Raw genomic sequence first — 24,971 nt, forward strand, 5'->3', positions numbered from 1 at the left:
AGCAAGCTGCACAATGACCAGACAGCACACTTCCATTCCCAAGGGGAACAGGATAAAATGAAGAAACAGAATAAAATACCACGCAAGCTACTTTTATACTTCTAAGTCTATAATAGTCTAAGTTTTTTGATATAGTTCCTAAGACAACACAGGTATTTGCCCATTCATGTATCAAGTATCTCTAGAAGGCCATGCAGAAAACAAAAAGAAGAAATTTCCTTTAAAGAGAGGAGAGAGGAACCAGGAACCAAGTAAGAAAGGGGCTTTATAGAGCAACACTTCATGTTCAAGTTTTTCTTCTGAGGCTTTTATAGTTCAGTGTTAAAGAACTTCCCTGACATGTCAGGGCCTTGGTTTCCATCCCTGGGATTGAGGAAGAAAAAAGAAGGGGAAGGGACCAAAGCATGAGAAACTGAAAGTAAAGGGGAGAATTGCCCATACTCCATACATAGCGTTGCATTTTATCAGAAAAGTCAAACAAACTAGCCACTAGTGTCTCCGCATACTGATGATAAAATCACTAACACTCCCACAGGGCCATAGTATCCGCCCAAGGAGGACCTAACCACACTTGACTGACAGCAAAGTACAGAAGATGCCAAGGGTCGCAGAAACAAATGGGTGTGGTTACCTTCCTGTCACACGTTTTTGGACTTCCAGTTGTGTTCTGCTTGAGAAAGCCAGCTGTTGTGGACCATCGGGTGGGGTTTTTCCTGGAGGGCTCCTCGGAGGAAAAGTTATTATCACTGACCGAAGTGGAGAGGCCAGTTAAAGCTGGGTCACTGCTCCGGCGGACATGAAGAGGCATATCTACACACACAAAGAGAGGATTGGACTTAGCAGAAGTGAACACCACACTAGGAAAGATACATTCAATCCAAAGACTAATATTTTTTTATGATTTTGTAATTTAAGATTTAATTGCATTTACTTCTTGTATGCCTGAGCATGTGTGTGGCTGTGTATTGCCATAGGACATGTATTAAGGTTGGAAAAACACACAAGTTGAGTCTCTCCTTCTACCATGTGGGATCCTTGGATGGAGTTTAGAACCTTGGGCTTGGAGGCAAGCACCTTATTTGCCGAGCCATCTTGCTAGCCCAAGTGATGCTTTTACAAAGATACAGTGGGTCAACACTCTAACACAAATCCTATAAGCCTTCAAATGACCTGTGGTGAAGGAGATGGAGGAGAGGTCTAGCTCTGGACAAAGCTGCCTGGGCTCTCTCAAAAGTATCCTACTGAACATCCATGTCTACACCATGAAAACTTGGTAACAGTACCTGGACGACACTACCCAAGTGAAAAAACACTCATTAGTTTAACACTGGCTGTGGTTATCCCAATTTGATAGGAACACATACATAAAAATCATAGGATGACATTTCTGATTTTTAAGTATGTATAAATTACCTGAGACAGCCAACATTACTTAAAATTTGCAATAAAAATATTAACTAAAGGCTAGGGATTTACCTCCAGTGCAGAATGCACTTGCCTAGCACAGAAGAACCCTCGGATTCAATCCTTAGTACTATATAAACTATGAGTAGTGATGCACGCCTGTAATGCCAGCATCTGAGGTGCAGGAGAATCAGAAGTGCACACATAAGGAATAGGAAGCTGGCCTGGACCATATGAAACCCCACAAGTATATAAACAAAACAAACAAATAAGAACTACATAGCCCCTTTGAGACAAGTGCACAAAAACATACATGAAAATCAATGTGTACTGATACTATAAGGAAAGTCCTCTACCAGAAGGAAACAAAAGTATTCCCTAAATTAAGAGGACTAGGCTATTTCCAAGTATTACAAGGTTGTCTGTTTTGAGTACATCAGTGCTAAGGTTGTTTGTGCTCCATCACTTAACCAGGTCTTGGTATGAATCTCCCTTCCCAGATTCCAATGTGTAAGTATTAAACATCACACTAGCTCACAAGAGAAGACCTTTAACAGTGGCACGGCCATATGAGCTGAAACCAGCACCCACCATCTGGCACACAGATTAGTATCTTTCATCTCACAGCAGAAATTTGCTTACCAGCATCAACACAGTGGGAGGAACATATTACATTCATGATTCCATTACTGGAATCATCATTTCTGTCTAGGCATGAGCACTATGTTAATCTGTTACCCTGCAACAAAGTGAAATCACACCTTGTAGCAAAGAAGTATTATAAAATTTTCCTTATATCCTAAGGGATTAGAACTTGCAATGGTCCACACAGCCAATGTTAATAATACCTGGTGAGGTCACTTAAGTCTTGGAACTGCTGCCCTACTATGTACTCGCCTGTTTGTCTAACCTGAATTTAAAAGAATAGCCAACTTTACAGGCCTTGGCTTTCCCTAAGTTAATGCATAGCTGCAATCTTAGATTATATACTCTTCCATTCCCCTGACCCATAAGCAATGCATACATGTGAGCATGTCATGGTAACAGAAGCGGAAAACAGCAAACATGCTGAAAGCAACTTTAAAAAATGAATATCGGACAAAAACGCTAAAAACCACGTGTAGCTATTGCTTGATACCATTTGTTGTTATCTGGGTCAGGTGGAGCCAGTGACTTTAATCCCTTGTAAATCCCTACTAAAAATTCTGCAAAGCACCCTTCATTCTTCAACTCACATGATGCCTTCTGTGCTGTTCAACAAAAGAGAGAGCAAAGTCCTTTGTTAGGGACACACAAACACAAACACAGGGACAGACAACAAGAGAGTATTCAGGCAGACACAGATTCAGACTCAGACTTCTGACAGGCAGGGAACAAGGACAGAAGCAGAGAACTCAAATTCCCAAGAGGAAGTGCTGTTTAATTTCTTTCCCTTTACGTGGCACTGACACACTCAGGTACTCTGAGGCCACTATTAATGTGCTCCACATCATGCACATCTGTTCAGTCTGAGTATCTGTATCTGCAAATAAAGTTGAATTATGGAAAGGGGGGGGGGTTGGAGGTGGAGGTTGTCTGACAGGTGGAGGAAGAAGCATGGGGCTGTGGGCTACAGAAACTGCAATTTCAGGGGCACTCCCAGAAGAGATGGATACAAAGTCCCTCCTGTGCAGCCTCTGAAGCCATGTTTGTATTTTAGGGAAACCGAGTCCAAAGAGTCACCATAAATCCACCCTGGGCATCATCTTTATGCTACCATCTAGTGACAAATCCATGTGGCACCAGCAACCCCCTTTTTTATGAGCTCGATTGCATTCAACAAGGTAAACAGGCATAACAATTAGTATCCAGGCTGGTCAGAAAACTGCAGAACTAAACAAAGAAGTCAGCAGTGAATTCTCACCAAAGAGCCTCAGGTAAACCACGCAGCTCAGGTTTCAAAGGTTTTGAGGGGTCATAAGAGCTGGGTGATCAGAATACAGAAGCTGCACTGGCTGTCCTCAAATGGAAAGGGTCCAACATTATGGTGACTGAAGTACACCAGACACAGGGAAAAACAGCACACCATCCCATTCACAGGTAGAAGCTGACTAAGCTGCTCTTGTAGAAGTGTGCACTGTGGGCTAGAAGAGCAAGGAAGAAGAAACCGGTACAAAGACTATCAGATAATGGAACATTCTCTGGAACCTGATAGGATGGTGTGGCAGCTGTAGCCATGAATCATTTATAGCACAATCAAAATGATAAAAGTAAAGCATCCTAAACAATTCCAACTCAAATAAGTGAAGAATGTTTGAGAAGATGGAGATACTAGTTATATTGTATATGTACACATTTGTCATGACTATCACAATGGACTCCATGAATATGCAAAATAACTAAGAAAGCAGACACACCAGTATGATTCTGAATTCACACTCACAGAAATTCAGATCCAGCAGGAACTGATTATCTTGCACTATAATGGCGCCCTCTTGGAGGTGAACTAGTCGTTGTGCCCCAATCCCCCAACCCCCCACCGCGGTTCTATAACTGCATGAAAGGCATTTTTATGCAGCTTACATAACACAAAGGGTTAGGAATAGAATATTAGAACTAATGACTTCCTTTAGAGGGTATGAATGACTTAATTTTTTAATATGAGTCCTGTACCAGTCACAACAGAGAAGCTTCTGACTCATTTCACAGATAAGCTGGGCTCAGAAATACAGGAACAGCCAACTGCGATCACAGATTAATGTCCTAGACAAAAGTTCAGGTTCCTGAGCAGGGCTCGGTGACCACACAAATCATAAAGTTATTACTGGGCAACCTATCAGACAAGGCATTCTATTTCTGTCTAGTATTAAAGAAGAGAATGTTGTTGTCTTCAGAGCAGAACCATACACACTAAAAACTACATACTCAACTGATGGCCTCTTTTTACTTCAGGAAGCAGAGGGACTGTACACCAACTACAATCTCTGACTGTAACAGCGCACGTCTATATTGCAAAGATGGTAACACGGAGAAGAAAAGACCTGCTTGGTTAGTGGAGGAGGAATATGCATGGGTGGTTTGATGATAAAGAACAGTAAGGATGAACAGGCTGAGACTGGTGTGACTCTCAAACACTCACCTCAAGACCTGATCAAGTCCAAAAGGTGAGGGTCAGGTATGGTGATGCATGCAATGAATCCTAATACATCAGAGACAGGCTGATCTCTGTTAATTTGAGGCCAGCCTGGTCTACACAGTGAGTTCCAAGCCTTAGGCAGGGTATATATTGTAACAAACAAACAAAAAAAAGTAACAAAAAAGTGAGTGGGTAGCTCAAATAGCCATGGTTTGTGCAGCTCAAGGCTGAAGGGCGTTTAATAAGTGAAAAGGAAAATATGCTAAATCTATACTTTTTTCTCCTTTTAAAGTAACACACTATATGTTCCATAAATAATATGAGTTTATGACGATGACTTTACAAAAAGCAAAGCATAGAAACAGAGATGACAGCCACTACTTTCTATATCATACAATAGAAGACACTGCAGGCACTCTGCTACAAAATGGGAAGGTGCAGAGGAAAACACCATTACAATGTGGAGCTGGATCGAGACCATATTCTAATTGCCTTCTGAGATAATTGTGGAGATTCCTCACCCAAGCTTGACGAATAGCAGTTTCTCAAAGGTCAGATACAACATGGGTGTGAACTTTTCTGTTACATTAAAATCTGCTTGTCTATCTCACACTTTTAATGGACTATCCACTTATAAAAAAAATCTGCAGCATTAGTCATCTGGAAAATATTAGTTATTGAGCTATGCCAATCTTCTCAATGTTGACACATTTTCTTTCCTATCCAAAAGAAAGAAAAAAAAATCACATATGTTATGTTAACGTCTCTACTGATCTCATTGAGAATGTGTTATAGGGTTAGAAGTTGTCAACAGGAGCAAGTTATGGGTTGGGAAGATGTCAGTCATATTCAAACCTGCTTTTCACTATAAGGCTGAATTTTATCTTTGGCAACAAATATTGTCACTCGTTGCCCTTGTTTGATGGGCTTCTGTCATCCACTCGCTAGAAACCACCAGATACCAAATTCTGAATATCACCAGTCCTTCTGTCCTTTGTAAAGTAAAAATAATGTTCCAGGACTGGTGAGATGAGTAGATGAAAAAAGTATTTGCTGTTCAAGCATGAGGAGCCTGATGCTGGGAAATCAGAGAGAAATTATCCCTTCTGCTCTCTGAGGAGCCAGCCTAGCCAGAAATCGTGAGCTCCAGGTTCAGCAAAAAGAATCTGTCTAAAATGAGGTAGACAACAGCCAACATCAGCCTCTGGCCTGCATGCACGCATATGCATGCTTACATACATGAGCACACACACACAGACTGAGCAAAATCCCTATACAATCCATTGCTTAGTAGGAGTTTTGTTGTTTTGTTTTGTTTTTGGACAGCTACAGTGTTTTATGCCTGCTTCCCATCCTGCCATTTAAAATGTGTATACTTAAAGTCAGGTTGAAGTAATTGCTTGCTGTGGTTTATCAAGGGAAGTGACAAGCAGGGCTTTTTTGCAACTGAGTGCATAGAGCAAGCAAAAAAAAAAACCATGTCCACACCTACTGGACAGCATGTTACCTTTGCGCTGCCCCTATTCACACAGATGTGAAGCAAGTCAACATCACAATGAGGGTTCCTCATGCTCTCAGGGCTGGGGACTGAGGCCAGGGCCTCACACATGGTAGCTGAGCCTGCAACCACTATACCCCACCCACTCCAGTGGATACATCTTAGTAATGATGAAAATGTGTCATCTCTGGCCTCCCCAAAATGATGTCAATGACACATAAGGACCCATGAGCCAGAGCCTCAGAGCCATGGGCCTGATCCCAAGACCCCAGAATGAGTTCCTCTTCCAGGGCTTTAGCTCCCAACAGGTAAAAATAGAGACCACAATGAAGGCTGAAAAGATTCCATGAGGACCACACATGGTGATCTCATACATGTTCTTTGCCCCCGACCAGGATCCTCCATCATACCTCTTCCTAATAGACTGACAACCATCTAGCAACATGACAGAGAAAGTACAAAACCATCCTTGCCTACGTTGCAATATTACAAGCACTACAGTCTGCAAATACTAAAAGCTGTGCAGATGGGTACAAAGGTAGCCACACCGTGAAGGAGAGTATCTGATAAAGTAGACCAGGTCTTTAGAAAGGCTTGTGGTTAAGCATTTCTATGGGAGGCTTGCCATCTCTCCTTATTACCATATCACACACGCAATGCCATTTTGCCCTGGTCATTGAGGAATAAAATATGAATGTAGTATCTTTCCTTATTTCATTTCCTTTTGATATGATAAAACATTCTGACAAAAACAACTTAGGAGAGAAATTATGCAACTCCCAATTTCAGCTTCAAGTCCATCACTGTGGGGAAGGCAAGTGGTAGCTGACCACACCATATCCAGTCTGGATCAGAGAGCAATGGTTCAACATACAAGCTCAGCTCAAGTTCTCCACTCTTGGATCTTTTCCCTAGTGGATGCTTCTACCTACACTGAGGGTTAGGTCCTCCTATTGAACTGTCTTAAGACAAGCCCCCACAGACATTCCTACAGGACAGCATGATCTACATAACACCTCACTGAAACCCTCATGCAAGGTGATCCTAAAATCTAACCATTACAAGATTTCTGCAACTTACAGAATGATCCTGGGCCTGTGGCCTATAGCAGCATCACAAAAATCAGGTGTACTCTATGGTCATCATAGTAATTAACAACAATAGATGCTTCTTATCTGGTGAAATTCCTCAGTCCTAATTTTAGGAAAATAGAAGTATTTAAAAATATGAAAATAAAACTTTCCAACCAAGGCATCTTCTGATTTATTTAATACATAGATGTTCAAAGTCTGGCCTCTGAAACATTAAAAAGAAAATTCAAAGATAGGCATCTTTAATAATGAAGTTGCTGGCTGCAGCTCAGAGGATGAGCAGTGGTACTAAGCCTGGGACAGCTGTGCAGGCCGTTTGATGTCATCCCTGCTTTGAAGAAGGGCTAAAGCAGCAATAAACCACCATCACATGATCCCAGATTCTCTGTGCTGCTAGTGCGCTATAAATATTGATTTGTTTACCTAGGTAACATGCTTTTTAAATAGGACGAAGAAAGGGTAAATCTAATAAGGAATTAGAGCAGATATTAAACAGGGGATGTGAGTATTGAGTTAGATTTCCAACTGCCTCCTCCTCACCTTGCTGAATGCTACTTCTTAGTTTTTCAGTTGACTCGTGTATTATTTAACCACTTGAGGCAATGAATAAACTTGTTCCAGAAAAGCCCTGCATAAGCTGGCAAGATATTTAATCACATCTAAAAATAGCATAAAGTCACAAGGTTCCTAGTAGGACTTACTATACAAATAGCACAATTACTTCCCATACAAAGTGTAATCATTTCTCCTCTCTCAGTGGCTACTAGACAGCTCTTGAAGACACAGTTCACCATGGGAAAAGCCAAGTTATTAGCATGTGCCAAGTTACAAAACCTACCCTCTGATGACAATGAACCAAACCAAACCCTGGGAAGAATTCCCCATACAGGAGATTCACTTGCCCAGTGCTCAGTCTATCCAGATAGCCAGGTCTAACTCAAAGCTCTGCAAGAAGACAGTCCCAAAGCTCACAAAGGAGCAAGTGAGGAAAGCCCAGGGCTTTTGGCTTAACTTACTGTAACACCCCCAGCCTAGTTCTGTCCTTCAGAAAGCATATGGGGTGTCTTTCTAAACTACCAATCAAATGCAGAATTCCTGGGCCGCAGCAACATTAGAACAAGCCCTGGTCTTTGTGTTCTATAATCTGTTGCTGAAGTTCCCAAAAAGAAAAAAAAAAAAAAAAAAGTCCTTCTAATAGTGACCCTTCTACAAAAACTGACTAACTGATCAGAGTATCAGTGATTGTGACCAGCTAGATTGTTGCAGGTCCTGAGCTGAATTGCTCTGGGCTATCTTTTCCAAATAGGTACTTACTGTCCACCTTTCTGTGTGCCCTACCATCCTGTGACTAGCTTCCACAACTCCAAAGATGAAGAATATTCTCAAACTGTATTTGAGCCCCACCACTGAGATTTCCCACTTTGCTGTACAATTACAATTTTTTTTTGTTCTGTTACTATTAAAAAACAAACAAACAAAAAACATGAAAGTGTAAACATGTCAGAAGACAGAATTTGAAGTAACCTGAACATGTGTTCCTGGGCAATGGTCATTCACATTTGGCACGCCAATAAACCATCTCTTAATTCCTTCCTAGAGGAGAATTGTGATTTTGTTTTTGTTTTGTCTACTGTTTGTTCTGGATGGACAGATCTGAGATCTGAATATTTCTATGTTTCATGCCCAGATGCAGCTAAAGGTAATAAATGCCACAGGTATTCCCAGGCCCAACATGCTGAGGTTCCCACAACTGAATGGAAGCTGTGCTCATATGTACTTCGCTAGTTAGAACTCACCTTCATTATTAAATTCTTCCTCAAGCACAGAAAATGGTACTTGGAAAGGTTTTCAAAAATGGTTTATAAATGAAACCAATGAATAAATGTGGCTCCCAGCTATCTCTACCTTTTTTTATATCTACTGTCTCAATTACTATAAGGTCAATCTCTTTATCAAAGAAGAAACAATGATCCATGGTGGATAGCCCAAGGGGGATGATTTTTTTTTTTCCCTATTGAGAAAAGAATGAATTGCTAGTTCAAACACCGCCAATAGTAGATAGGATCCCAGCAATGTATTCTTTTCATTTTATTGCTTTTACTATTAAGTTTGCACATTAGTCCTTCATGCATAGCTGAGTCCCCTCCAGGAATGCCAGAGCACTGCATACTGCAGGTCAAAGCTGACACCCTAGTAAGAATTTTATACTCTATCGGAATCAATTCCCTCTTCTCCCTACCCTTGCATCGGTTGAGTTCAACAATCACGGGATCAAATTTGAAAATTACCAATTATATCTGATGAGGAATCTGTCTCTCAAAAATTGCCATAGACTATTGATTGATGGAGATATTCTGTAAAGGCTCAGTGTTGTCCTTGGATATTTGTCTTCTATTATCTTATTAAAGGTTTGCAGACGTTACTCACTGTCAGGTTAACTTTTGAGAAGCATTACTTTCCCATTGCTTTATTATTCTAACCTCTGACCTGCAATGCTATGGGACAATGTAACATGTCCCCTCACCTAGGAACTACTGATCCACAACTTTCATTGGTTGATTTTCAATTAATGGATGTATTTAGGAGCCTCTACCTTCAGGTGGTTCTACAATTACTCTACCCATGTGGTTCTTATCAAGTTTTTCATGGAGGCAAAACTCCTCAGAAGTCTCCAGTGTTAATTGTCTGCTGTCCTCAGGCTTTTGCTGTCATTACTGGGTGTGTTTGGTCTTGTGGTGCTAGGGATGGACTCCAGGTTTCGAAGGTGCTTAGGCAAATGCACTGCAATACACTCCAGCCCAAATCTCTACTCCTTATTTTGGTCACAAGTGGAATTTTTGTCTTAAAAATTAATCTTCACTAAGGAAGTCTAAGGACTCACTATATGCTAGGTTTTCAACTAGCTGCTGGTGCAAACAGATTTCGAGGATAAAGGGACCATAAAGAAACAGTGCATACTATGTCATCAGGGATTGGTGCTGTGAAAAGCTAAATGCAATAAGGGCCAATGGGAAGGGAAACACTTTCTAAGGGGGAAAGCAGGACACACACTGTCCAGTTTCAGATCAATTCTTCACTGTGCTACCTTGTACACACTGGCTGGTAAAAAAGCTCATTTGGCACCAGTCGGCTCCGAGCAGTGAGCAAGGCTTCATGGTCCAGAAGCATATGGCTGTATGTCTACATGTATTACCTTTAGTGTGTGGAAATCTTCCACTAATAATCTAATGCAGTTGTTCTTCTCCTTAAGGGAAGCATAATGGACATGTTAATGCATCCTATGCATCTGTAGTAGGCAATCAGGGATGGAGTCACTGACTATGGTTAAGAGGGCGAGAAGAACTTTAAAGTACAAGGAATTCTTCAAAGCAAGGCTAAGTACATAGTTAAAGTAATTTTTCCTATTTATGGGGAAGGAAATTTGGTGTTAGAATAAGAACATCTGACTGGAGTTAATCTACAGTTGATGGTGGAGATAAATCCACACCTCGGTCATCAGAACAAAGACAGTGGGCTCCTACTAATGGGAATTCCACAGTCTAGGGCTGATACCCTAACCTGTCCACAGAATTCTCAGCATCCAGAGTCCTCATTACCAAAGGGTATTCATACAGCAAATGCATTTGAGCAATCCTCATACTGACAAAGTAGGTAGAACAGACAGATGCCTCAGCTCATGGCCCGACTGGGGCTTGAATAACTATACACATTCTTGACAGAAGGACAGAAGGGCCATGAAAAGAATTATTAATGAGATAGGCTCATTTTAGGGAAAGCTGAGGAACAACAAAGGCTCTTAATTTACCATGACTTATTGTCTTGTTAGAAGACTTGTATGAGCAAGGGGTGGCACACTGAAGAGAAGGGCCTTGTCCAGTGTGTGTGTGTGTGTGTGTGTGTGTGTGTGTGTGTGTGTGTGTGTACACAAATGTTTCACATTTCACTCCTGAGCCACAAGCATGACTTGGGCTAACAGAAGTGTGGAGGGAGGGTAAACCTAACATGCATGTTAACACACTGTAATAGTATGATCTTGAAAATGGTTTTATTTGTATCAAACGAATCACTTAAGGAAAACATTTGGTGGGCTCAGCACTGAGGAAGGGTGCCCTCATGTGGATCCCTTCCTATTTCTGACCTCAGATCTTAAAGGTGAAAACCCAGAGCAACAGTAAACTCACGCATGCATGCTTGTGCGTGTGTGTGTGTATATGTGTGTGTGTGTGTGTGTGTGTGCATGCACATACACATATGTGCTCTGTGAGAAACACCAACCTTTTTTATTCTTCACTGGTTTGTTGTAAAGAGTATTTGGGCATAATTTATGAAATGCTTGGCTTCAGGGCACTATCCAGAAGTATTAAAGATTTAGTCTAGGGTAAGTCTACAAATGTTCCCACAAGTACCATGGTCAAATCTAGCAAGCAGCTAAGACATGGAAACATGCTGACATAAGACTACAGGTCAGGACTGGGGATCCAGCTAAGAACACAGATTCCAATGTCAATGACCACAGTGGATCTAAAATGATGTTTCCTAGCAAGGTACCAGGCTCTGCCCTAGATGGCAAGGTTGCTAGGCTGTCCCATAGGGAGCCACTTTGGAGGAGGGAGAAGCTATTTCACGGAAGTTTTTGGCCTCATTTCAAAGCTCATAGGCCATAAGGGGACAGTAATTATGATTCCAACGCTGCTCGGACATGTCTCTGAGATGTCTCAACAATCTCGTTATTTTGTAGCTCGGTTAGCTTAGCTCAATGAAATCAGACTGTCAAAGCTATGATTTGACTGTCTCAATTGTATTAACCTTCTAGTACTGCAAGGAGGACATGATCAGAAGTAGTTCCATTTCTCTCAACTTTCAAAGTTTAAAGATGGAATAGTTGATCTGCTTAGAAGATACAGGGAAGAAGAACCTGCATTTTCTAACATCTAACAGAATTTTTATGACATATTTGATGTTTGTGTTTGTACCTTGGGGAATTACAGTTCATAGCTAGACTCCCCAAAGAAATAAACAAACATTTACATATGATTTTGTTTATCAAGGTGCTATATTTAGCCCCACCCCACTCTGATAATACAAATGTTATTATAATCTGCTACAATAAAGTTCCAACTACAATCAAGCCAGTCAGCAATCCTCTATTTAGTATGTTGAGAGCATCAAAGAGTAGGCTGCTTTTTTAATTGGGGGGATAAACTGCTTTAATATTGATGAAACATTTCTAATATTTAAGTAGCACTTTTACACCAGTAAATCTAAACAACTTTACCTATCACTCTGCCAGCCTGACAGCCAAGCAAAAAGAAGTCAGCCCAATAGTGGTTTCCTAGGCAACAAGCAGAGAGGAATCACTGGGGGGAAAAAAATCGAAAACAAGAAAAAGCATTGTGGCATTTCCAGTAGGCTTAAGAAATGCATTCTAATTGTCCAAATGTCACAAAGACAACAATATTGAAAATCATTTCATTGGAAATGATTCAAAAGATAATGCCATTTTCATTGTAGCAAACGGGGTGTGGAAAAAATAGAAAAATTAGATTCCCTTCCTTTATTCTGAATTAAGTAGGGTCAGTCATCAATCTTGTCTGATTTTGTGAAATTTATCTACATTAGTACAGATTTCTAATATACCTCCTTATTTCCCTATGGCAAGTATGAGCTGACAGTTACTACGCAAAGAATCACCCAGAGTGAGGAGACAGTGTGTTTTAGGTAAAGCCTCTGGGCATTTGGGGGCATACAGAGGATCCCATGAAGGCTTAGGTCTTCATTCAAAAGGAAAACCAGTTGTGATGGTTTTATGGACTATCCATTTGACAAGGTCTATAATCAGCTTGGAGACAAACCTCTGGTCATGTCTGCCAGAAACATTCTAGATTAGGTTAATTTAAGTAGAAAGACCCACCCTAAGTGGGGGTGGGACCTTCGTGTGGCCTGGCAGGATATAGAGAAGCCTGGATAAAGAGAAGAAAGTAAGCAAAGAGCATTCATCTCTCTGCTTCCTGACTGGAGACACAGTGTGAGGGGCTGCCTCAAGCTCCAGCAGACACACCATCTGTACTATGAACTATGACTGACTATACTGTCCAAATTAACCCAGGATAAACCACTCATTCCTTCAGTTGCTTTGGTCAGGTAACTTGTCACAGAGCAAGGAAAGTAAATAGCACAACTTTTGAAAACAAGGAAAGCCTTTGTAACAAATGGCTTGGATTCAACCTCACAAAACTTTTAGCTTGTGACTTTTAGAGCCAAAGTACAGAAGGACTGGTCTATAATTCTTCTAATGAAATTAGTACTGTGCTCTAGGGTTGGAAGCCTTAAACTTACAGCTGACCTTGAAGAAGCAACATTGGAAACACTATACTACAGAGTAGGTAAAAGATATAAAGTTTTACTAGGTTTTATACCCATGGGACATCTTGACTTGTCTCTCTGTTGGGATTATTTACCTAGATGAAGGGCTGAAGAGATAACTCAGTGATTAAGAACATTGGCAGCTCTTCCAAAGGTCTCACAACCATCTATAATGAGATATGATGTTCTCTTCTTCTGACATGTAGACTCCATGTGTAGACAGAACACCATATACATAAAATAATTAAATCTTTAAAAAAATAGTAAGGAAAGCCCTCAATCTACACTGAATGTTACTAGAGTCCTATGAGACACTCAATATTGTCATCTAACCAACCTTCTCAGAGAAATACTTTGTTAATTTAGAAAGTTGTGTGCAACAGATCCAGGAATTCAGTCATAGCCATCAATTTAGTAGCTGATGTCAAATAGTACAAGTGTTTTTCTGATAATTCACTTCTTGATGAGTGGTAAATTAAGGAAATAAACAATACAATGTAATTAATAGCAATAACAAATAGTAAAGTAATGCAAATTTTGTTTCTATTATGTATATCCAGCAAAGCAAGGGAGGAACATCGCAATTCCTTCCCCAGAGGCACTCAACCAGCATAATGCGAATGGTGCTAATAGCCAGTGAATGGTGGGCAACCCTGTGACCTGGCTATCCCAGTGAATTGGTGTGCAATCCTGTTACCGGGTGTCCCAGTGAATCGGTGTGTAACACTGTGATCTGAATGTCCCAATGAATAGGTATCCAACCCAGTGATCTATGTGCCCCAGTGAATAGGTATGCAACCCTGCAACCTGGGGGTCTGGTTCATTGTATGCATTCCCTTTCATGTATACTTGCTCTCTTATTAACAGAAGGCATGAAAGCTACTACAAAATAAGTTGATAATTTGTGAGAAAAGTGAATTCCAAGACAGAAGCACATATGCTGGTGAGGACATTCTTATTACTTCCGTTCACTGTGACATACTTTTCTGGCTCTTTTGTCTTGTTTTGTTTTGCTTTCCTTTTGCTTTTAATACAACTCTCTAGATTCTCTTCCTGGTTGCTAAACACAACAGAGGAGGTCACGGAACTTTACCCATACATCAAACACACACACACACACACACACACACACACACACACACACACACACACGAAAGAGAGAGGGAAAAAAGGAAGGAAGGAAGGAAGGAAGGAAGGAAGGAAGGAAGGAAGGAAGGAAGGAAGATTTAAAGACCACTGCCATTAACAAAACTCTGAACTTGGTTTGTTGGCATGGACCTATAATACCACACACTGGAAAATGAGGCAGAAGGATTCCAAATTCCAGGCCACTCCAAGCTATGGATACACAGATACAAAATCAGAGGTGAGCCTGGGCTACATATTAAGACTGTATTACTGAAAGAAAAATTGTACACTAAGAGTCCAGCAAGCTGGAAGGAGGCTGCAATCCATGCATGTTTCCAGGAGTCTAAGAAAGCACACTGGTAATGAAGTACCAAATTTTCTCCCATTCTCAGGGGCTAACACATAAAGCTTCAAAGTCCAAATCAGACCAGATACAGGTAAAATGCCTTTCATTTTTCACAGTTTTAACTTCACATTTTCCTGTCCCACATTTTTTTTATTTCCAAAAGACTTACTATTATTTTAGACATCAATATATGGCACAGTTTGAATAAACAATGTCCCCCATGGGTAGGGGTATTTGAACACGTGGTCAATAGTTGGTTGTCACTGTTTGAGTAGCTGGTAGAACACTGCTGGGAAAAGTGTATCACCTGGGGCCCACTTTGAGGATGCACCGCCTTGCTCCATTTCCAGACTGTGGGCTCAGGCACTCTTGCACTCTCTCTCTCTCTCTCTCTCTCTCTCTCTCTCTCTCTCTCTCTCTCTCTCCCTCTCCCTCTCCCTCTCCCTCTTTCCCTCCCTCTTCCTTTTTGCCCCTCTCCCTACTTCCTGCTTATGAGTGGAGATGTGACCTGTGACCTCTCTGAATGCTACCACGCCTTGCCCTCCCTATGGTACCAAAGACAAAATTAACACTTTCTTCTAATATTTGCTTCTAGCTATGGTATTTTATCAAAGAAGCAAACAAACAAGAATGCAACTGTTTATCAACTGAAATAATACTAACAACATTTTTGGGTTTGTAATACATAAAATACATATTTATTCAAAGGACAGTAAGCTTTGATGTGTCACAATTAACAGCAGACAGGGTTGGGATGTGTCTGAACTGGTAAGAGTGCTTGCCTCATGTGCACAAACTCCTGGGCTTGATCCCAAGTGCCATTTAAACTGAGTGTGGTGGTACAGGCCTGTCATCTCAGAATTCAAGAGAGAGAGAAAGAAGTAATAGTTCAAGGTCATCTATAGCTATACAGCATGTTTAAGGCCAGCCTGGGATATACAAGACATGTTTCAAATAATAATGACAATAATATAATAACACACAAACTGATTCTAATAGGAAATAGTGAATTAAAAAATACATGGCAAAAAGTTAATTAGAAGGAATTTATTCCAAGCAATCATCTTTCAACTACAAATCCCATAATTCACAGGAGGCCAGGCATCGAATACTACTCTTCTTTGATGAAAAGAAAATGTCCCCAAACTCAAAACCCTTTGAAATCTCTGATTTTATAACCTCTGTAAAACAAACTGTGGTTATAAATTATCATGCCCCAAGTGGAATAGATTTGCAAAGATTAGACAATGTTTTGACAAACCACACTCCTTTTATGCTCGCATTCCTAAGAGAGCAAGGAGAAGTCTACTGAGAGGCAACAGTAATCTGTATCTTAAGACTTAATCATGAGAACCATGCAGAACACACCAGCAGTAGAGGCCATTGCAGGCAAACACATCTCTACTCAATCTAATGACTATAAACCAAGTTAAAATTTTAATACGACAGTGGAATCACTAGAAACGAGAAACCAAAGGAAAAGAAACCTCTTCAGCTTCTCATCAGGAAAAAATCTGCTGCCCACCACATGGAGCTCATGAAGTGAGCGCACCAACTGCTATTCTATGGAATATTCCCGAAAGAGCAATAATCAGAAAAGGCTGACGCATTCCCAAAACAGCAACAGGTACCTTTATAATCCCATTCACATTTATCCTCATAACCTAAGAATTATGTAGGCTTGGTGTGTCAGGAGCAATGTAAAAATAGAAACAAATTGATGAAGAGGCGCTGATATGAATAGCCATGCTTGTTGGAACATTGTGTTCTTGCCTCCTTTTCCCAATGAATGTCTCATTATCAGTAATTCATCCATCCATCCATTCATTCATCTCTCCTCCACTCCCCGCCCCTCACCAATACATGCTAAACTCAGTACAGATAATACCTCAAAACTGGAATGGGTTTTAGAAACCAACCATACCAACTTTAAACCCAAGATCTGTGATCTGCCTCTACTCAGCATAAGATTTCTATACTAGTTTATATCACTGAATAATTAAATTGTCAGGATCTGAATATTTATATGAAGTCATTATTAAAAATTAAGGTGTGTAAACATCCAACTCCATATTAAAACAAAGGCACTCAAAACTGTATCCTACCATCCTCTGTACCTATTAGAGCTCTGGTATCTGAACAATGGATAAGTCATATAACTGTTGTTGGTGTCTGCACAGGTCTACTTCGGTGGTGCTCAGCACAACCTGCCTTAGATTTCAGAAACTGGGTTACTAAACCTCCAGCATAACAGCAGACCCACAAAACCTTGGCATACTCCCTCTTCTCAAGTCACACCAAATAAGACACTATCCAGACAGTTGTGGCCTCCTAGAAGTAGCATGAGTGGTAAATCCAGATCTCCAGGCAGGCAGAGGAGTTTTACTAAGTAAGGCAGAAACTCAGAGAGGCCCAGGGTACAATGAATGGGGTACAAAGAATTAAGACACAAGTTAGCTGTAAATTTTAGCAAACCAGGATACACAAAAAGTGTGGGTTTGATCCCCAGCACCAAATAAATCAGGTGTATACTGCATGCCTGAAATCCCAGCACTGGGAAGTAAAGGAAAGAGGTCAAATTCAAGGTCATCCTTGGCTAGAGTTGGAGACCAACATAGAATGTTAGAGGGTCTGTCTTAAAAAAACAAAACAAACATACAAAAACCAAACCTGTAACACAGGCTAAGTAACACACACTCATATAAGCCAGTTTTGGGGAGCCTAAGGTTGTAGGAACTCCAAACACATACAAGCTTGGACGAAAGGCTACATATTTTACTTGTCTTTATGATCGGCACCCTGACACTTCACCAGAAGAAGTCCCCTGAGAGTCCCAACCCACAAGAAATGCTCATCAATAATTCCATTTCTGGTGCACTCAGTTTGCTTGGTTCAAATTTTTTATTGGTATTATTTCCTTTTTAAAAGATGGTGAGGAACAGTAGCCATAAATACAAGCCCACAGCTAAACCCAACTTCTCTGAAGCCATAAAGCCTAAGACTGAGCACAACTTTGTCACTTTATACACCTTGATAATGTCCAGGGTGAATGGAGTCAGAGGGCCTAACTGAGACACGCTTTCTGAGAGTAGATTTCCTAATTAAAGTCTCAATTGACTGTGCTGACAGAACTGGTAAATGAGCCCCAGTATATTCGAGATACAGATACATATTCAGGGACATAGGTGCACAGGGAGGGCTGTAGCTCAGCTGGTAAGTGCCAAGAGTGCTCACAGCCCCAACTCTAACCCCGACTCCACATGGCCGTCAGCACATGGGAGATGCATGCTGGAATATCAGAAATTCAACGTCATCCGCTACTATAAGGCTACACCTCAAAAAAATAAAAAAGTTACTTGTGAAGTTTCCATATAAATTAAAAGTCCCAGACAATATATGAAAAATGAAATATATATAACAATGGTGTCCAGTGGAAGTGGAAGGCCTTGTTAAGCAACTCTTCCATATTGGGAAAAAAAATCATCCATGTTAAAAGGATTTGGTCATTGGGTCATTGAAATTAATAGATCCTGTATAACCTCAAACCTGGTGACATATCGACAGACATGATCAGTGGCTAACTGTTCTTCATAATCTCGGGCCAAGGACACTATTGTCCTGCTAGTCCCTTGGACCAAGAGGAAGAAGCTGGTAGTGTGGACCTCCAAGCCAGCTGACACAGAGACAAATAAGTAGGGTTCTAAGGGCTCCTTTTGAGACAGGTTCTCCCTGTGCTCCTGAGACTGCCCTTGAACTCTGGGCCTCAAGTGATTCTGCCTCTCCCACTGAGCACTTGCTATACTACAAAAGCCCTGCATGCTCTAGAGATATGCACAGAGTTAGCTACAAAGTCAAAACAACATGTAGACCAAACTAGGAAAAGGAGCTATGGTCAAGAAAACCTTCTAAATAAATAAATAAATAAATAAATAAATAAATAAATAAATAAATAAATAAATGAGCGAATGAATAAATAAACATAGTGAATGCCCAAGCAGCCACTTCTTCTTCATTCTAAGAAGCCAAAAATAGAAATGGCTGGACCAGGTGAAGAATTGCAGCTGAGGCAAAGGAAAGGATGCCCAGATGCTTAGCTTACATGGTCCACAAGGAAGCAAAGGCAGAGAATGTGAACTGCAGACAGTGATGAAGAAACTGCCCCATGGGTTCAGTATGCACAGCCTGTGCCTGATTTTCCTAATCAGAATTTCACACAGTACAAAAGTAAGTAATTATCATGAAAATTTTCTAATTATGCAAACAAGCTAAAAACTCAACAAACATTTATTTTTTTTGGGCCAGAGTATTTTTTATCAATCAGAATTACATAATAATGGTCCGAATTACATTTTTTATAAAATATTGCTCCATTGTACTCATCTAAATAAAACAAGGTATAAATGCAACACTCCGCAGTTAGCCCTCACTGGCCATTATTGTCCTTCCTGACATATTTCAAATAACAGCCCATCAATGTCACATTGTCAAATGCTCACTGGTGTATAGAAAGGACAATAATTTCATACATGCAGCAGGGCTGAGGGGAATTCTATGGGAACATTTTCTAGTATGTATAAGAACCTAGGGACTACATCTAGCAGCATTTGTGACTGAATGGATGCATGCATGCAAGAGAAGGGATATTCCCTATCTTGCTCTAAGATAATAAACTGTGAATGCAGTAATAACCGCTCGGGCTGTGGGTGCTTTATTTGCTAGTGCTTATAGACCTGGAATATTGTGGTTTAGATATGACATCCCCTCCACGGGACCATGTATTTGGACACTTAGTCCCCAATAGTAGCTCTATTTTAAAGGTTATAAAATGCCTGTAGGAGGTGAAGCCTTCCAGAGGTAAGAATGTCACAGAATCAGGACGGGAGGAATAAGGGGTCCTGAAGTTTGATATCTAGACTCACTTCCAGCCTGCTTAGGGGCAGTAGATACAACGTGACAACTTGTCTCACACTCCTGCCATCACTGACTTCCTTTCTTAAGTTGCTTTTTGTCACCTTTTTCTCCCCTCCCCCTCAAGCAAGGAGAAAAATTACCAATGTAGGGACTGAGGAGAGGACTAAATATATGAACACAGAAACGACCTTCACATAAATGTTGTTTTTATTAATTATTGTTCCCATCTGTGATGTTTGAATGAGAATGGCTCCCATAGGCTTATTTGAATGTTTAGTCACCTGGGAGTGGGACTATTTGAGAAGGATTAGAGGGCGTGGCCTTGTTGGAGGAAGTGTGTCACTGGGAGTGGGCTTGAGATTTCAAAAGCCCCTACCAGGCCCAGGCTCTCTCTTGCCCTTTCTCTCTCAACCTGCCTGCCTACTCAGCTGCTTCCTGTCAACTTCCAATCATAATGATCATTGACTAACCCTCTAAAACGGTAAGCAAGGCCCAATTAAAAGCTTTCTTTTATAATAGTAGCCTTGGTCATGTTGTCTCTTCACAGCAACAGAGTAACTGAGACAGTGTCTCACTGGGTTTAATTTAAAAATTAAATTTTATTATATTTTTGGTTGTGATCCTAGCCTTTAACGGCAGAGCCATCTCTCCAGCCCTAAATTTTATTGTATGTATGTGTTATACACAAAACAATACAGTAGGGCATGGTGGCTTATACCTATACTCCCAGCACTTGGGAGGTGGAGGCAGGTGAATATCCAGTTCAAGGTCAGCCTCAGGTACCTGGTGGATTAAAGGACAGCTTGAGCTACATGAGACCCTACCTCATATGATAAAAATCAAGAAGCATATACACAGGACTGTCAATTTAGAAGAGAAAAAAATTCCCTTTGAAGAGGAGCAAAGAGCAGATCACTTCTATGGTCAAAACAACCACCTGGCTCCTCATCAGAAACCCAGTACAGAGTTCAGAATGGGATTGCACTCCTGAGTTTTGATCTATCAGAGACTTTGTTTCTGTCTCGCTTTCCCAACCTACTTGTTCCAGTTAAAAGTTAACCGTAACCATTCAGCTAATATAAATCCTTGTTAGATGCCCATGCACTACTTAATCACCAGCTGCTTTGCCTTGTTCTAAGTCATAAATCTTCAGGCTGGGACACCACTGCCAAGCAACATAATACGTTTTTCCAATTCATTATCACAAACTCTATATTTAAAACAAATATGGCTCCAGCTGATTTAAATAACAAATTAGCCAATGGATCAGCCACAGCCCACAATGACATTTTAATTAAGTGTGATAATAGGCTGTATAACCTAGAGAGCTCTGAGATGCCCTTCGGTCAGGGTCTTTTCCAGATTACTGTTGGTCCAAGCTGCCCTTACTGACACAGTTGTAATTTTCCATCTTTAAACATGAGAATTAAGTTTTGTAAAAACAAAATCTTTTTCCTAGATACTTTAAAAATTTTCCATATATAACCTCATTATCAGCTATGTGTATATACTTAGACATTAACACATTTATGAGTGTATATTTACAGTATATAATCTAAATACTAGGATATTGATATCCACACATATATAAAATTATTAACAGGCTACTACTACAAAGGCAAGAAAAAGACACCTAGTGGACAATGGTAGAACTGCAAGGTGGCAACTTAGTCCAGAGTTTGCCACTTTACACTTAAGGAAAAGTTGCCCACTGTTAGGAGCCCCACAGGGGGGACCATGATACACAACTGTAACATATATGCAGAGTGCCTAGGTCAGTCCCATACAGGCTCCCTGGTTATAGAAACAGGGGCTGTCTCAGCTCTTTTGCTGGCTTTTGAAACCCTGCTTCTCTACTAGATCACTTTGCTTAGCCTTAATTCATAAGGAAGTGCTTAGTCATACTTTAACTTTGATATGCTATATTTTGTTGATACTCATGGGAGGAGTAGATTTGGGGAGGGGCAAAATGGGGATGTGGAGGAGGGACCTGGAGACAAGGAGATCAGGGAGGGAGGGGAGGGAGGGAGGGAGGGGAAAAGGTTGCCAATTCACACTTAAGCCAGGTGTACTTTTTTATTCCTTCAATCACATTACTGCAGAGGCAGAGAGAGGCAGTGGGATCTCTGAGTTTGAGGCCAACCTGGTCCACAGGAGAGTCATGGCTACACAGAGAAGCCCTGCCTAGAAAAACAAAAGAAAGAAAAGCTTGAGGAAATAAAGGAAAGCTGTTGTGAAATCCTAGACCAGACAGATGTGTGGATGCAGATACATTCCAGACCTTTCAGAGAGTATGGGACTCAAGCCAGTGTAAGGAAGTTACAGTATAATGAGGTTAAAGGACAAATGAGGCCAATGGTTTGTACTTACAGCAAGAGGCAGAAATAGCAGGGAGGGGGGAAGCAAAACACAGGCCTGCTTTATAAAATTCTACACTAAGTACACTAAGCTCAGTTCTCAAATGTCAGTATGAAGATGTTGAAGGACATATCAAATCCAGAACACAGAAAGATCTTTATTATGAACATCCATTTTCTCAAGAGAGAGACATTGGGTTTTCTGCCGAGTGTCTAAGCACCTACCGCTCACCCACATTTCTGTATTCACACCGTGGCCATGCCACAATTAAGACTCTATGGAGCAGAGAGATGGTCTCTCTGTGGGAGCTGTGGTTTGGATGAGAACTGTCCCCAGAAGCCATGAGCTACAGTTGAGGTTTACCAGAATTTTCAGGAAGTATTAGAACCCTCCAGAAGCAGAGACTACAGGGAGGAAGCCCTAACCCCTCTTAGTTTACTTGTTGGCAGTCATGAAACATTCACTTTATGCTCCCGCCATGATTCACAGTGAGAACACAGGTCCCCACAACAGAATGATATGGCTGTGTAATGAATCCATGAGCTAGAATAAACAATTTGAACAGTTATGGAACTGATTATCTTTGGTGGTCTCAGGATGAAAATCTCACTCCCACAGTAGGCAATATATTTATAAATAATTACAAAATCAATAGAAATAATTTAAAAACACAATGACTTTGACTCTAAGAACATTTTCATCCTTTAAAATGACATCCCAAAGAGACAGTTAGTTACATCTAGAAGTGGAGGAGGCATAACAGCTTTTCCTCATCACTACCCAATCCCTGGGACTGACTCAATGGCTCTGAGATAGAAGAGACACCTCCAGCGGGCCACAAGAGCCAAAAAAGGATCAAATAAAACAGAGGATACAAAACTATTCCTAGTGTTTAAAAATACTTTTTTTAAGAAACATAAATAAGCAAACATATTCTCAAGAAAACAAAAAACAAGAGTGTAGTAGTAGTGCAAAAGGAGATGTTTATCTTTCAGGCTTTCAAATCAATAAAATAATCCACAACATGTGTGGGATAGGAGTAAATAGAAAAAAGTCTAAGTACTCGCTGTAATAGAAGATGAAAACAAAAAAGAAACTTTGTATATTCACTCTGTGCAGTGTCTACTAAAATATTTAATGTAGCATAGTTATTATTGCCAGTGAAACCAGCTTTATTACCATTGATTTAAATACTACTTCTTAACACAGCTATGGCAACACTAACATGGCAGATTTTCAGGTGTAAATAACCATGTCTGCATTTGATACAGAGATTACAGTCAGGCATGTTGAGTATAGTCCCATAAAAAAGGAAGAGATCAAATCAAGACCACCAGGTCAAGAGAAAAACATAATTAAGGACAAGATGTGGTAGAAATGTGGTTGTGCAGCAGGGAAGTCTGTGCTGCAGAAAGGATGCATCTGGGAACATGCTCCCCTGCAACAGACGTGGAAAGAGAGAGCTTTCTGTAAAGGTTCAGTTCTACATGGTTTGCCTCGAATTCCAAAAGCAATGGTTCATCTCAGGAATACTTGTCGGGATCATGAAGAGCCCAATCATGACCAAGATCCCACCAGGTCACTCTGCCCTGATGGGAACCAGGATGGTCTGCAAGGCCAAAGTTTACATGTGTGTATGTGGGGCACACAAACTCTCAACAAGACAGTATTTCTTAGGCTACTGGGCTGTGGATCACACACACTGAAAATATCTTTACATACGTTAAGGTAGGGATGTGTGTGTGTTAGAGGTGTGTGTGTGTGTGTGTGTGTGTGTGTGTGTGTGTGTGTGTGTGTGTGTTATAACTTAAATGCTCTGAGACTGGAGAGTAGCTCCATGAGAGAGCACATGCTAAGAATGTACAGGCTGTGGGTTTGAACCCTAGAACGAAGCAACAAGAAAAGCTGCTTCTCACAGACATAAATAAAAGCAAAACTCTAATATTCATCCTACTAAAGAAACACCTAAGAAAAACTGATGGCAGCCAGGAAATGCAAAGGCAAATTCGAATCAAGAGTTGGAAATGGAGTAATGAATCAACAAAGATGTTTGTGGGTGTTAGCAATGTGTGCCACCATACATTACCAACAATGCTTCTTTGCTTAGATTTAAAGACCTAAGCTATGGTTGTACCATTATTTTAACTCACCAAGCCTGATACCAAGTGGCACAAATAGGAAAAGTGATGTGAGAATTTTCCTATGAGCTGCAAGTTTAAAAAGCCTGTGATCTTCAAATGCCCTACAAACAGTGTCTGTAGCCTCGGAGGGGAGGAGTTGGCCCATGTGTACATGTCTAGGTACTCCCTGGGTACCCACAGCACCGTACCCAGATAAGGCTCCAATGTGACTTTGGGGAGTATCAGCGGGATGACCACAGATGAGAGACTGCCATCCAATGAAGTAGTGACCACCTCTGTCTTCCCTGTATGTGATATGTCTTGGGTTCTAAAGTGGGCAAATGTATTTTATTCATTTCTTATAGATGAAGCATATGATCAAGCAAATACAAAAATACAACCTAAATTATCATACATTGATTGCTGATAGTAAATTTGAAATCTGAAAAATGAAGCACAATTCTTTGAGATGCCAAGTATCACTAGGAAAAGATAATTTTTCCTTGTGGTATTTAAACGTCATCCTTTGGAACAAACAATGTGGTGCACGCAGCTAGCTGCCACTGCCTGACAGCCTGTCTTATCTGCCAAATTGCTCATTAGGTTTGGCAATTTTCACCTGCTCCTTCAGTTTATA

General features: G+C 40.7%; 1 protein-coding gene across 1 annotated transcript in view; it reads right to left on the reverse strand.

Moving 5' to 3' along the window:
- Pard3 (par-3 family cell polarity regulator) overlaps positions 1–24,971 on the reverse strand; it is a 535,997-nt gene that overhangs the window by 300,517 nt on the left and 210,509 nt on the right. Inside the window, exon 4 of the mRNA XM_051201603.1 lies at positions 632–810. Coding sequence (XP_051057560.1) covers positions 632–810 — 179 coding nt within the window. The remainder of the gene's footprint in view (positions 1–631; positions 811–24,971) is intronic.

The sequence above is a fragment of the Phodopus roborovskii genome, unplaced genomic scaffold (genome assembly GCF_943737965.1).
Source record: "Phodopus roborovskii unplaced genomic scaffold, PHOROB, whole genome shotgun sequence".
Classification (NCBI taxonomy): domain Eukaryota; kingdom Metazoa; phylum Chordata; class Mammalia; order Rodentia; family Cricetidae; genus Phodopus; species Phodopus roborovskii.